The following is a 15,035-nucleotide window of genomic DNA, read 5'->3' as shown; positions in this document are numbered from 1 at the left end:
TTTTAACTGTTCTCAATTACAAATTAAGTAATTTAAGATGCCAACTGGAATATGCTATCCTAGGGAATTAAGTACCCAACAGACTTTATTAGTCAAAACATGTAATCACCATTGTCTTTCCAAAAAATGATTCAATTTAAATAAGAAAAGGAGTCTTACTCCGAACAAATTATGAAAGTACTAGCAGGGCATGTATATTATGATGGAGGTGGTTTTTGTATTTTATCTGTTGCTTTTATTGGTTAACTAATAAAAAAAACTGTCTTAGCCCATTTAATAGGCCAAACCTTAGGTGGGTGGAATAAACAAAAAAAAATACAGAGAGAAAAAAGCCGAGTCAGAAAGTCGCCATGATTCTCCCACTCCAAACAGATACAAGTTAAGATCTTTCCTGGTAAGCCAATTTGTTGTGCTACACAAAATATTAAAAATGGGTTAGATCAATATGTAAGAGCTAGCCAATAAGAGACTAAAACTAATGGGCCAGACAGTGATTAAAAGAATACAGTTTCCGTGTAATTATTTCGGGACATAAGCTAGCCATGCGGACGACTGGGTGCCGGGGACACAGCCCTGCCACTCTTATTACAACAGATTCCCAAATATTGTTTATAAATGTTCTTTTACATTTAAAGGGGGATATGATATAGATATAAATAATTTACATTGGTATGATTTTAAGGTCAATTTTGTTATATGTTTATGTATTTCTGATCTTGATTAAGGTATTGTGATTATGTAGTTCATTTAAAAATGTAATATAAAATAGAAAATATAGGTTGTTAATGGATAATCATCAATAATAGTCAAGCTTGTAGTCATGTTAGTTAAATTTTCTAGATATATAAAAATATATTTCAATTAGATAGACATTCTTCATATCTTTCAAAGACTACAAAACATGACATTTAAAATATTTTAATAACTTAGGGCTTTTCATGACAATGAGACACATCTGCTCCTGTCAGCACCAATCTACTTCAAAAAAAAGATGGGCATCAAAGAGGATCCTTATGGAGTTTGATAGCCACTTGGGCAAGAAACTGTTCTTGCCTGGACTATTACATAAACTGGACACAAAAAACCCACAAAAAGAGGACTGCTAAACTTGCCTAAAGATAAGATGGTTTTTTGGGGTTCCTGACTCATAAAAGAGTCTACAAGACATTCTACAGGACACAACAAAAAATAACTAAACTGTGTTTAAAATTTCCTGCTTGATAAAAATGTCTGCTAAATACTATGGGCCTAAAGGCTAAAGATAGATGCCTCAACAGTACAAAAAAACTTTGGGTAACTGTCCAAACAACAAGATGTCTCTGTCATTTCTAGAGTTTTCTTATTTCTTGTTTACTTAGATAATATTATATCCTTCTGGAGTCTTTGATGGAGTTAAAAAATAAATAGTTATAGTTTTCCTTAGTTATGATAAAAAATAAATATAAATATTATAACTGTAATTCTTGCTTAATAACCATTTTGTTATATGTAATTTTACTATGTTAAAGTTAAAGTCTTTCTTTTTTGTTTAAACAAAAAAAGAAAAAATGATGGAGGTGGTTCTTGTATTTTATCTGTTGCTTTCATTGGTTAACTAATAAAAAAAACTGCCTTAGCCCATTTAATAGGCCAAACCTTAGGTGGGTGGAGTAAACAAAAAAAAATACAGAGAGAAAAAAGCCGAGTCAGAAAGTCGCCATGATTCTCCCACTCCAAACAGATACAAGTTAAGATCTTCCCTGGTAAGCCAACTCGTTGTGCTACACAAAATATTAAAAATGGGTAAGATCAATATGTAAGAGCTAGCCAATAAGAGACTAAAACTAATGGGCCAGGCAGTGATTAAAAAAATACAGTTTCCGTGTAATTATTTCGGGACATAAGCTAGCCATGCGGACGACTGGGTGCCGGGGACACAGCCCTGCCACTCTTATTACAACAATATTATATACAGTTATGACCTGTGGACTGTGATGTTTTCCTTCAGATATCCTTCTGAAACCAAGCAAATTTATACATCTCTTTTTCAAAAATAAGCTCCTAAACCGAAGTAAACTAAAGCAGCACAACCTAAATGGCCTTTAAAACAGGAAAGTTTACGGCCTTCTGAAGCTTCACTTTACAATCAGCCAGAAATACAAGGAACCACTAGTCACCTGTCAATCTTCAACGGTCTGTGGTGTGCTGTTGATAAGATTGCTGCTAATGCTACCTCAAATGCTGTGGTCTTAATGGTCCCCTGGGGAGTGGAGGTACAGTCGTGGAATACAGAACTAAATGTCTCATACAAACAAGTTTCCTCTGCATTGTGTTGCATAAACAATGTCTGGGTGGTGGACTTTAAAAGGGAAAAGGCTAAGAGGCATTTGTGTCTACAGTAACACAGAAGGAAATGGCGAGGCCGCCAAAGCATAATGACAGCTCAAGAAAACGATGAGAAAAGGGAGAAGAAGCCTTTCACCCTCACATACGACAAATGCGAGATTCACTCGAGGTGACTGAAAGAGATTCCACTAAGCTGTCTTTGGGGTGAGTATTCACAAAAGCAGCCATCTTTTCAAAACTCGTATAATTACTGATGGACAAAGGCAGTCAAACTCTTACAACTAGAGGGTTCTTTACGGTAACTTAGCAACGATAAACAAGATGACTCAAAAGAGTGCAGGCTTTATTCAATACTTTTCCAATCATGCTTTATTTTGCAAATGTATCTTGGTAAAGTCTCATATGATTAATATATGTAAGTTAAGGTTATAGAGGAGAAACAGTAAGAATGAATTGTAGTTAACAAAAAGGATAAAAAGAATGATCAGTTTTTCTCCATCTTACACAAGACGCCTTTAGTCTAACAACAATCTCTCTTCAGTGTTCACTAATGTCAGCATTAACCCTAGTGATTTCTGGTCAGAATGAAAGGATCGTACCTTTGAAATGGATGTACAAGGAATAAATAGTAAACAAGGAAATTTACAACACTGACTCTGATTTCAGAAAAGACTGCATTGGAGTCACTGTGCTGTCACCCCCAACACTAATCATTTTCATTGCCTGCAAATAATGACCCTTAAATAGAATCAACACATGCTGAACACTGAAGGTCCCTGCTGCATTTGCTCACTATGAAGTGAAGACATCATTAAATCGGGACCTTAAGTTCAGAGGAGAGCAACTAAAATCAAGATGATGAAACAGGTAACGTTGGCTGAGACAAGTCTAGGCATCCCTAGGCGGAATTCCGACAGAGCGGAAGAAGAAAGGAGTTCCATGCCTGAGTTTCACTTTCTAAAATATTTCTGCATTTTCTGCTTGAGGTTTAATAGTTTTATTTTCCTCCCATACTAAAAGTTGGTTTGTTGAAGACATGTGATCAATCACACTACAACTGAAAAAAAAATGGCTCAATGAACAAACAATGGAAGAGAGAAAAAAATGTGAGCACGACTCATTTTTCTTATAATATATTCTAAGCAAAAGGTAGACGTTCAAATATGCATTTAAATTTCTATACTCAGCGGATTAAATTTGTTTGATTGTGCTCTTGTTTGAGTTAGTAGTTGTAAGACTGGCTGGTTGCCAAATCTCCACTTTTCCTCCACTAGGTTTGACTTGGTACCTGACAGTCACAAGGAAGGCACAAAACCACAAGCTATGCAAATCCCAAAGATTCTACCTACATCTTAATGATTCATCTGAGGAAACTTTTACTAGGTTTGATAATTAAATGACCACTTAAACTGGTTTTGCTGACACTGTCACAGGTAGTTCCAAAAATGCAAGAAGACACTGTCTTCTCTGCCATGGACCCATTAATGCTCTCCCACTTGTTTGAACAAAGAGGCTATGCCAAGCCTCACTTGTCTACCACGCTAATTCTTGTTCATCTGTTCAAGATTCTAACTCAGATACACTTTATTTTGGCGGTGCCTTTTCCCTGCATGTCCCAGGTGTCCCCTGAGCATACTTCCCAAGTCAAATTCTTCTCCAGACTTTAAGCAAACTGAAATAAGACTCAAAGACTGCAATATGTCTATCCCCTACAGTCATCAGGTCTATGTAAGCAGTCACAAATACTTGTTAGACATGAATTTGTTCATAGTTCTGATTCACATATAATACATATAGACACATAATTATAACTTGGGTGTTTCTATATACTACCTTTAATTTTTCTTTACAACTATCAAGTTTTATAACATGGATCAAATCATGAAATATTTCTACACAACTGGTAGCTTTTAAAATTTTCTTCAGAACTTCATACTTGAGCACTGAATATATATATCCCTTCCTCCCATTCCAACTCCTCCTGTGCTCCTCAAGCTCCAAAATTCATTACTTCATTCTCTTAAGTACTATTGTTATGTGTACATGCACACACACACCCTCCATATCTATGATCACCACATTATTAACTACACTGTATCATGTCATATGTTTTGATGACATAGAGACAGGATCCTGTTCTTATCTGAGGTCTGCCCTCATCAGTAATCACTCCTCCTCTAGCCAACACAGAGCCTTGTTGTGGAATAATATTACTTTAATTGTGTAAAGTGTTATTTTTATGTTGTGGAATATCACTTTAACTATTTAAAGGTGTGTTTTATTTATGCTGAATTTGTTTAACAGTGTAAAGAGGTGTTGCCTTGCCTGCCCAAGGCACCTGATTGGTCTAATAAAAAACTGAACAGCCAATAGCTAGGCAGAAAAGGGAAAGGCAGGACTGATGGGCAGATAGAATAAGTAAGAGGATCTAGGCTTAAGAGGAGAGAAAATGAGGGAAAAAGAAAGAGTTGCCAAAGGTCAGCCAGCCAGCCATGGAGTAGGATATACAGAATGAAAGAAAAGTTAAAAGACCTAAAGCAAAATGTAGATGAAGAGAAACAAGTTAAATTATAAAAGCTAGTGGGACAAAGATAAGATAAGGTTGAACACTGACAAGTAATTGTCTCTGTAGCTTTATATGGGAGCTGGTAGCAGTCCAAAAGAAAGCCCGCCATAGAGGCTCTGTGCTGGAAGACCTCCCTCATCTTCAATAAGTCTCGAACAGAAAACTGAACAGCAACACTTTCATTTCCTTTCCCATTTTTTCTTTCTCTAACATGCCCCAGCACATTTACATATATACATACCCACCCACATACAAGCAAACATGCACGCAACACAGTCATACTACGTAGCAGTATTTAAGTTAGAAAATGATTTGGAACTACTACCTTTTTTCTTAAATATTCCTACAGTAATTATACCTAGCATTTTATCTATGTTTATATATATATATATACACACACATATAGTTATCATTCAAAATTATTAAATTTTATAAATTTACTTTTTAAATTTTAAGTTATCATTTGCTTAAACATCTGACATGTATAAATTTAAATATGAAGATTAATACATTAGCACAAACTATTTCTTAGCAGTGTTGGGCCACAGGACAACTTCACTAGGTGATTAAAACCAAAATAAATACAGTGGCAAATGAATGGCTACATTACCTTTAAGACACGCTTGATAGAGCCCAGTACAAAGTTTCTTTCTGGGTGCTTCTTGTTCTGAAGAAGCCAGTCCCGATTTAAAACCTTTTCCCCTTCTTCCAAAACACATTTCTGACCTTGGAAATGGGGCTTCTCATATAAAATCCAGCTGAGTAAACAGAAGCACAAGGTGCTGGTAAGTCGACATCACTAGGAACGGGCACTGAGTAGGTCACAGACCACTGTATGAATTTTTTGAAGCTAGGTTAGCTCCTGCTATTAGCATATAATGGTACTATAGAAATAATAATATAGACTAACAAGTTTAAAAATATCTCTACAAATTAGAAATGAAAATACTGAAAATGGGAGGGGACTGGAGACATGGCTCAGCAGTCAAAAGCACTTGCTACTCTTGCAGAGGACCTGACCTCAGTTTCCATCATATGGGTCACAACCATACATAATTCCAGTAACACCTTCATCTGACCACCACAGGCACCAGGCCTGCATGTGGTGCACCTCCATACATGTAGCCAAAGCACTCATACATATGAAATGAAAAATATTAAATAAAATTTAAAACATTAAACACTGTATAACAATAGAAACATGACTATGTATTTATACAAATATACTTTAATATGTCACATACATAAAACCTTACATTTATACAAAAATAATTTAAGGAAGCCAAGTTATGTTTCTGTCTTAACTGCTCTATCACTGGGTACTACAGACATGAATCCATTTTCTTTCTTGAAGACAACACTACACCACATTGTTTACAGCCCACATACTGGCCCGGGCTAACCTAAACACTGGACACGGAAACTCTGGCTCCAGTATGTCCACGGGGCAGTGTCCATAATGACAAAGGAGGCTGTCCATCATTTTTCCACCACCATAGGAATTCAACTATACAAATGGCTCCGTGTGGCCTTCACATTCCATAGCTTCCCACAACTCTGAACTCATTTTTTCAAGGCCATGTTTCATTTACTTGTCTTGCAAATCTATTTAGATAATACTGCAATTATAAAATAGCGTTGATGGTATACATTGGATCTTGCAATCCACTGCAGGCATTAAGTACTAAAAATAGCCTATATAGCATGTCATAGTAAATAAAAGGAGTAAGCTATAAAACACTATTAATCTTTCAAATATTCTAGTAAATTGAGGGAAAAGAATATGACCTTAATAAGTGCTACAAAGGATAATTATAAGAAGCCATGGTTAATTCTAAATAATAGGCTGTAACATTTCAAAAGGGTTCTTACCAGCCCCTTACAACTTTTATCAGTGCCCCATTCGGGAAAGACCATGTTGTAGCATCAGGAACATTACAGTAGACTTCTTGTTTATATTTATTTCCATGGAGATCATAGATAATCATCTGTAACATACAGTAAGTAGGTTGGCATAGTGACTAATTTTCAGAATGCTTAAAGAAGTTAAAAATGTCATAGAATATAAACAATAAACTTCCCTGCATGAGCAAAGCGAATGTTTTTAGTAATTATTGCAGATGTTAATCCCGTAAGTTTAAAAAACGATTAAAAACTCTAAGTCAGTTAACAGGATTTGTCTTCAATGCCTGAAAGCAACCAGAGTTTCAGCGTTTATATCAGCCCACAAGAGAACAACATGCTTACCTTCCCAGGCCTTGGGTTACACCTCAGAGTTTGTGTGTCAACATTCTGAAATAGTAAAAGTGCAACAACTAAGATATAGCAGGGAAAAAAATATATATGTCTACATACAGAGTCCACATTCTCCAGAGTCAAACCCAATCTGTCACACAGTGACTAGATAACCATGCCATGTATACATGCTTCTATAGCCCAGGAAAACAAACTGTAAGTATAGAAGAAAGTAAAAATGTCCCTGCTTTCAAGAAATGCACAGCTCAGAAGGAACTAATAGATGATCACACTCCAATAACAACTGAAAACACAGTCATGGCAGCAGCAGCGAGGGGAGGGAGGGAGGCTGTGGGCTGGCGAGGCTCTCTTAAAAGAACAGGATTTTAAACAGTGAAAAACTGGGGTAAAAAACAGTGAGAAATATTCCAGGAAGAGAGCCTCCTTGATTGTTCCTTGGTGTGGAAACATAGAGAACAGTCAGGAGTAGGGAGACAAAGCGGAAAACGCAGAAACCAGATTTTGTATTTGTGAAGAGGGTCTGCTGTATTTGGTAAGTAGCAGGTACCAGAAAAACCAAAATTTCATCTAATACCATCATTTATTTTTAAATCATCTTGGTTTTTAGGGTAACTGCTCAGTATTCAAGTATTACTAAGTTACTAAGTTAGTTCAAAGTCAAGATAGAGGCCTTGAGGATTCTCGAGAAAGTTCCATGGTATTGGCAATGCCAACAAAGAAAACTCCATGATCAAATAATATTCCACGTTAAACATATGAGTGTTTCTAAGCCAAGGAAAAATGTTAACTGAAGTTGAAAGTGTTTTTCAGCTATAATGTGGCTTTTTGTTTTTCTTATCAGGCTGCTCGGCACCCTGCTTTGGGTGAAGGACGTGGCAAGGCAAAGAAGTAAAAATGTTTCTGAACAGAGATTTTCATGACATCAGTTAAATGGGAAGTAGCAATATACAGTAATCTGAGAAACTCAATAAATCATCACTTCATTTATACTGAAATATTAGCCAAAGACTGTGAAATCACTGGTTTCTCTAATAGGGCCTTTACATTCTAAGCAATTTTGCTTTCCTGTTGTTAACAGATAACTAAAAGATATGTTATGACATGCTTCAAAGGATATTCCTCAAGTTATAAAACAACAAAATTTACTTCTCAAAGTACTGTGTGTGTGTGTGTAAAGTGAACCTTGTCCTTGCGTGCTAGGTGACCACTCTTGATCTATATACACACAGCTCTTTTTGTTTCTTTTCTTTTACGCAGGGTCCCACTAAGATGCCAGGTTAGCCCAGAACTTGCAGTTCCGTTGTCATAGCCTCCCAAACTTCCAGGCCTCCGCTATCGTGCTCCTCCCAACACACGGGTTTTCTTTATAAACCTTCAGATAGTCTCACAACCGAGATTTCTGCTTCACTAGTTAAAGATCCCAGGAACTTACCTCTATATAAGGACTCAATCTGCCTGCATGGTCTTGGACACGGAAGTACTTGGACACGGGCTCCTGAAAGACACCACCAAATCTGGTTCCTGCTTCTGAGGAATGCGTCCTGGAAGTCTGCAGATACTGATGATAGGCACTCTTCAGGGAAGAGTGCAGCTTGGAAGTCAGATCTGATTTCTGCAGAAGTGATACCTTTTCTGGCCACAGGCCAAGCTGCAGGTTGGAGGTGGTCGGTTCACTGGCTTCCACATAGGGCTCTGAGAGCCCAGGGCTTTCCTGGTCATCGTCAGGGTAAAAGGTGACGGAGGGATCCGCCAAGTCGAAGGTGACACGCTCCCTCCTTTCGGCTCTCCAACCTTTCCCAGAAGCTGCAGCTGCTTCCTCCTCATCGTCCTCAGCCACCTGCCTGTCATCTTCATCGAAATTTCTCTGTAAGCGCTCCGACACCGACTGGAGGAGGGACAGGACAGATGACGGCTGGTTTGCACTCTCTCTTGATTTTGTGGAGCCATGGTGACCCGGCGAGACCTCGCTGGACAGGACGTCCTCCTGTGAGCTGTCATCCTCATAAATGGGACTCAGGGCTAAGGGGTAAATTTTGTACCTTTTGGCTTCCACTGATAGGAACATTTCTGAATTATCTCCATCAAATGCCTCGCCCAGTTTGCCTTCTTTTTCAAAGTGATGGACCAGGTCAGTTCTGCTCTCAGACCTTTCACACGCGAGGCCAGACATGCTGTTGGAGGAAGTGTCAGGAAATAAGACAGATTGTGTCCCTCTTAATTCGGTGGGAGCATACTTGTCCTCCTCCTGAAGGGGCTCCTCGTATAAGATAGTGAAGGAAGAATTCTCTTGTTCGTCCTGAGGAATAAAGGCTAAATGTGACTCTTCCTTTTCATCGCTATAATCCAGATCTCTCCTCTTGTCATATACTGAAGTAACAGACTTTATTTTGTTGAACCTTACTACTGAGTCCTCCTCTTGAAAATCTGGCATTGCTAAGGCTGGGTAGCCCTCATAATCCTTACTTAATGTCGGTGACTCATAACCTCTGAAATGCAATGCAAATCTGTCATCATGTGGGATCAATCCCTCCTTTATGTCACCAGACCACTCTTCTCTTTCTACAACACTCTTCTCCATGTATTCTTGAGGATCCTTTTCACTTTCAGCAACAGGATGCATGACCTCCACTTGTGTAATGGTCACCTCTGGTGGTGTTCCATTGGTTTTCTCGATGGTTACCTCCATAGGCAACACTTTGAGGTTCTCAATGCTGCCACTAGAATCTTTCAGGGCTGTTACTTCCATTTCTGTCTTAGAAGGCATGGACTCAGTTGTTCCATTTGACTGTTCAGTATCTCTTTGAGCTCTTTTCTCCAAAATATCCAAGGAAGAATGTACTGCCTCGTGGCATGTTTCTTTCACGTCTAACACAAGTGGGACTATTACGACATTTCTACAGACATCTTCAGCATCCTTTTGGTAAGTACTTTCCATTTCCGACACAGGTCTCTCTATCTTTCCACTAACCCTGTCAGTGTCTTTCTGATAAGCGTTTCCCGCTGTGAACCTAACAGACATCCCTTCAGTGTTGTCAGGGTCTCCTTCAGGGCCCTTTGGGCTACCATCTTCCATTTCCAATTCAACAGCTATCACATCAGTCTTTGCGACACCACTTTCGTCATCCTTTTGGTAAGTATATTCCATTCCTAAGGGATCCGTCCCTTCAGCTTTTGAAGCAATCCCCTCACCATCTTTTTGGTAGGTATTTTCCACCTCTGACAGAACAGATGCGACCCCTGCCTTTCCAACATCCCCTTCAGCATGTTTTTGGCAAATATTTTCCATTCCAATTGAAACAGGTGTTACCTCAGTTTTTACAATATCTCCCTCAGCATCTTTTTGATGGATATTTTTCATTTCTGACATTTCTGACACCTCAGGTTTGCCAATGTCCCCTTCGCTATCCATCTTATAAGCTTTTTCCATTCCCAAAGTGGCAGGTGGTTCCTCAGGTTTTTCAACATGTACCTGAGCATCCATTTGGTATATGCCTCCCCTTGCAAGAATGCCAACCTCTGGCTCAGTTTTTGCAATGTTCAATCCAGCATCCTTTTTACATGCTTTTTCTTTCTGTGACATAAGAGGGGCTGCTTCGTGTTTCATAATACTCAATTCAGCATCCCTTTTACTTGGCTTTCCTATCTCTAACATGGAAGGTATATGCGTGATTTTCCCTACATTTACTTCATTATCCTTTTTGTGTGCTTTCCCCATATCTGACATTACAAGGGGTGTGCTTTTGGTATGTCCCAGCAAACTTTTTTCAGATATGCATACAAGGCTGTCAGACAAACTGTTTTTTGAGGTGCCAGGCGTGTGGACATCATCATTTGCAAATGGAGGCAAGTTGGAATTTAATACAAGAGTTCTAGTATCTTCTGTTGCCATTTTGTGATTATCCACACACTCTGTTTCTGCTGCCTTTTTATGGTCCTCACTGACAAATAAATGTGGCTTCACTTCATCATCTAACCTTGTATGGGGCATGTCTTCAGCTTGTAAAACAGTCTCTGATTGCGGCAAATGTATATTATCAGACTGTTCAGCTCCGCTCCCAAAACCCGGGGACTGCTGACAGGGAACAATCTCTCTTCCTTTAATTGACTCAGTGCCACTTACTAAGTTACTTATGGAAGAGAATTTACCTAATAGTTTATTTGCACTAATTTCACACGTGCTTTGATTTGCTGCCTGTTCTGATACCAAGAACTCCCTAATGATACCAGGTGGTTCAGTGCCACCACTGTTCAGAATCTTTGAAGTGTCAGACTGAGGTTCAGATACCCAGATATTTTCAGTATCACTGAAAGCATCAGTCAGATTTTCTTGGACTGCACAAATAACCTCATCGACTAATTCCCTGGTCTGTTCTTCTAACAGACAAGAGATATTCACTCTATCGAAATCAAAAAGGAGACTAGTCTCACCAGCTGCAGGTGAAACACTGTCCTCCTCCTCCTCTTTGACCTCTGACATATTTTCCACACTTCTCTCTTCCACACACTCTTTCAGCTGGATGCCCGCTAACGTCACTTCTGATGGGTTATCTTCTTTCACAGCACCTGGGTTCATTCCATCATCTTTGGCTGGATGCTCCTGGCAGGTACCAACCGTGTATTTGGATTTCAGTTCTTCCCTGACAGAACTCAAAATCTCCTTAACCAATGTATCAGCTTTTGAGAGTAAACCACTTTTGAGTAAAAGTTGGCCATGTGCTCTTCTCCTTGCTTCTGTCTGGTCAGCAGATGCTTCAGAACACTGCTGGCGTGAGCTGTTAACTGACACTGGCGCCCCAGCAACTGTTCCCGTCTCTGTCTTCATGGGACTGTCAAAGCAGTCAGTGGCTGGGAAATTGAGACATACCTTCCTAGTCTGAGTCCCCAAATAGCCCTGACATGGCATTGCTTTTGCCCCTTTTGGGCTAGACGTCTCTAATTCCAAATCAGCACTATGAGAGCCCAGAGGGTTGGTAACAGAAGCACCTTCATATGTGAGATTTACAGTAACCTTTAAAGAATCCAAATGACTGGGGAGATCATGAGAGCCTATAGCTGTGCTCTCTCCTTTAGAGTGACAAGACAAAGATGGACCACGAGCACCAGCAGTCTGGACGTAAGAGTTTTCTCTGGGAGAGGAGGCTTCTTCCCCTTCTGACCCCAGCAGAGAGGGCACATTGACTAAGCTAGGGTCCTCGGATGTAAACCCGTTTTTCTCTAAACAGGCATTAGAACCCAGAAAAGATGAATATACTTGTGTGTTGTCAGTTTCTTGGAATTTTGGAGAAATATTATCTGAACTCAGTTCTTCGATTTCAGAGACACTAGAACTCTTTTTAGTCATACAAGAGGCCAAAGATGGACTGATTATGCACATGCTAGCTTTACAGTTCTGTGCCATGTGCCTCGTGGATTCCTCCTCTGGACCAAGAGGTACAATCCCAGGCTGATTGCTTTTGAGAAGAGAAGCAGGATTATCTAGGGTGTCTATCTCTGTTTCTTGTGCACTGTGATGTTGAGAAGCAGGAGACATTCCAGCCTGGTGATTCTCTTTAAAGCCACCACCTAAACACATTTCTGTCATCTCCTTGTGATGCACTGATTGACCATTCTTGTCCTTTTTAATCTCCAGAGAATTTAATTCTGATAAGACAGTCTCGGCTAGCTCATTTGCAACTGTTAACCGAGGAAAAGAAAGTTCATCCCGAGAAATGTCTCTGGGTTCTGCTTGAGAGACAGACAGCTTGGACAAGGCTTTCCCTTTTCCAGAATGCAATGCAACAGGGAAGCTGCTCTGAGCATCAACCTCTTCTTGGAACAACATTTTAACAGCTTGGGTTTCCAAGGAAAGAGAATCAGTCTTCTCTGTGGGGCTACTTGCTTTAGTGTTTGAGGACATTAACCCTGCTTTCTTAAGACCATGAGATGAAACAGAATTGTAACCCTCAGAGACACCTCCATGTTCACAGTCCAACAGATCTACCCCAGCTAAATGAGTGCCAACGGTTTTAGGACCTAAAGGAAACTGGCATTTTTCACTATCAGGAAGAGTGTCCTTGGACTCAAGGATGATAGACGCATGTCCAAGGTGAAGGGAAGGATTCTCCCTGTCTGCAGCCTCAGAATGATTTCCTACATCTTGACACTCACTAGGATGAGAGAAAATGTGGCCCTGTCCAGCTTCATTGGACAGAGTTCGCTCACTCTTTAAGCCAGGGAAATCCAACTTGCACAGCATGTCGAGTCTAGAAGCAAAGGTGGACGGTGAGGCACTGCAATCAGATGTTTTACAGTCAAGGTTAAGAAGTGTCTCAGCACCAGGGAAAACTTGAGTGCTTTGTGGATTCTCTGCATGTAAAGGAGATTCTGAAACAGGATTTCTATTTAGTTCAAAAATCACGTTAGGTGCTGTCTCACTTTCTACGCTTGCTACAACTGCTGAGTCATTGATGTATTTTAAAGAACCAAGCTCCTCTTGATTTTTTCCCACACTGTGAGTTTTGCCATGTACTCCCAAACCAAGCCTTTGGGCTTCTGCTTTACACAGTGGCTCAGTATCTTTGGGTAAGGACTCAATTCCATCTTCTGGAGCTCTTTGATGACTTAAAGTTGTGGGCTCACCCCCAGAGGCACCTTCTGTTTCTTGCATAATTTCTGAAACCACATTTTTCTGTGATTCTTTTGCAGGTAACCTCTTTCCTTCATTAACAAGCTCGGAGTCTGTCACAGCATGTCCCTGGAGAGCAGCAATGCTGGTGTGATTGACATTCTTTCTTGATGGGTTATCTGCGGCTGGCTTGTCACAACACTTACTCTCTGGCAACCGTACATCTTCATGTCTAATTGATTTATTTGGACTTGACAAATTTGTACTTTCCACTTTGGTAGTGACACTCCCATCAGATTTACTACAAGAGAAATCAGAAACAGCAGGTCTCTGAGGCTCAACATGTTCCTCTCTTGGCACTGACACCCCATCGCCCATCATAGAGCTGTTTTCCCTCCACGTATTTTCTGTTGCAGTTTTTCTCTGAAATTCTGGACAAGGGAGTTGGCTGCTTCTGCTTCCTATAAACAATGATGAACATACCAAACTCCTCTCAGGCTGTGAGTCACCTTCCCCAACAACATAGCTGGGGTTAGACACTGAAGAAGAGGAGGCCCGACTTCTCCCAGAGCCTCCATGGCTATTTTTATCTAAAATAGTCTCAGATGAAGCACTATTCTGCAACGCTGGGTCATTTTCCAGATGGCTTTCTATGTTGAGATTTATTTGGCTGTAGCCACGGACTTCTAATGGACCCCCAAGCAAACAGTCTTTTGTGGCTACCTCTTTGCTGGCTGACGACAATGGGGCCATCACAGGGTCCATTATATTTCTAGACCCTGTATGTGTGTGTGTACTGGAGTCAGAGCTTTCGTCTTCTCTGTCTAAGTGATTCACAGTTTCCAACACAGTCTGCTGCTTCAAGTACTTCCTGATTTGTGTGGGGCCTCGATATGTTGCATATGTTACCGAAGGCCTCTCGGGTTTACCAACAGTGTCTCTTCTGTGAAAAGAAACAGCATGGGTATCAAGCGATATAATTAATAACAGTGTACCACTGTGGAGTATATCCTTCAAATACTATGTCTCCTGTAACAAGTTTTAGAGAATATTCTAGGAATTTTAAAGTTTACCTGTTTTATTAAAAATAGTAAAAATCTGACAAACAGCCTGTAATTATCATACCATATGAACTCCTCAGAACTTTTCCTTCTTATCTCACTGCATATATATTTCTAATTGTGGGTAATAGAAAGAACACAGAATGACACACCAAGGCTTGGGTTCTTCTTCTGATCCCCAAACACCCTACCCTAAGGCAGAACACTGACCGTGCTTTGCGTT

At 39.8% G+C, this 15,035-nt stretch overlaps 1 protein-coding gene across 2 annotated transcripts in view; it reads right to left on the bottom strand.

Moving 5' to 3' along the window:
* Crybg3 (crystallin beta-gamma domain containing 3) overlaps positions 1 to 15,035 on the bottom strand; it is a 117,695-nt gene that overhangs the window by 55,171 nt on the left and 47,489 nt on the right. For both annotated transcript variants that reach the window (XR_009056891.1, XM_057766026.1), the window contains exons 4-7: positions 8,580 to 14,694; positions 7,139 to 7,183; positions 6,764 to 6,879; positions 5,502 to 5,649 (exon numbers count right to left, since the gene is read on the bottom strand). Coding sequence is in view for 1 of the 2 variants with exons in the window: in XM_057766026.1 (XP_057622009.1) it covers positions 5,502 to 5,649; positions 6,764 to 6,879; positions 7,139 to 7,183; positions 8,580 to 14,694 (6,424 nt within the window). In the remaining variant the exon portion in view is untranslated. The remainder of the gene's footprint in view (positions 1 to 5,501; positions 5,650 to 6,763; positions 6,880 to 7,138; positions 7,184 to 8,579; positions 14,695 to 15,035) is intronic.

The sequence above is a fragment of the Chionomys nivalis genome, chromosome 3 (assembly GCF_950005125.1).
Source record: "Chionomys nivalis chromosome 3, mChiNiv1.1, whole genome shotgun sequence".
NCBI classification, from domain to species: domain Eukaryota; kingdom Metazoa; phylum Chordata; class Mammalia; order Rodentia; family Cricetidae; genus Chionomys; species Chionomys nivalis.
This window is presented reverse-complemented; position numbering and strand designations above follow the sequence as displayed.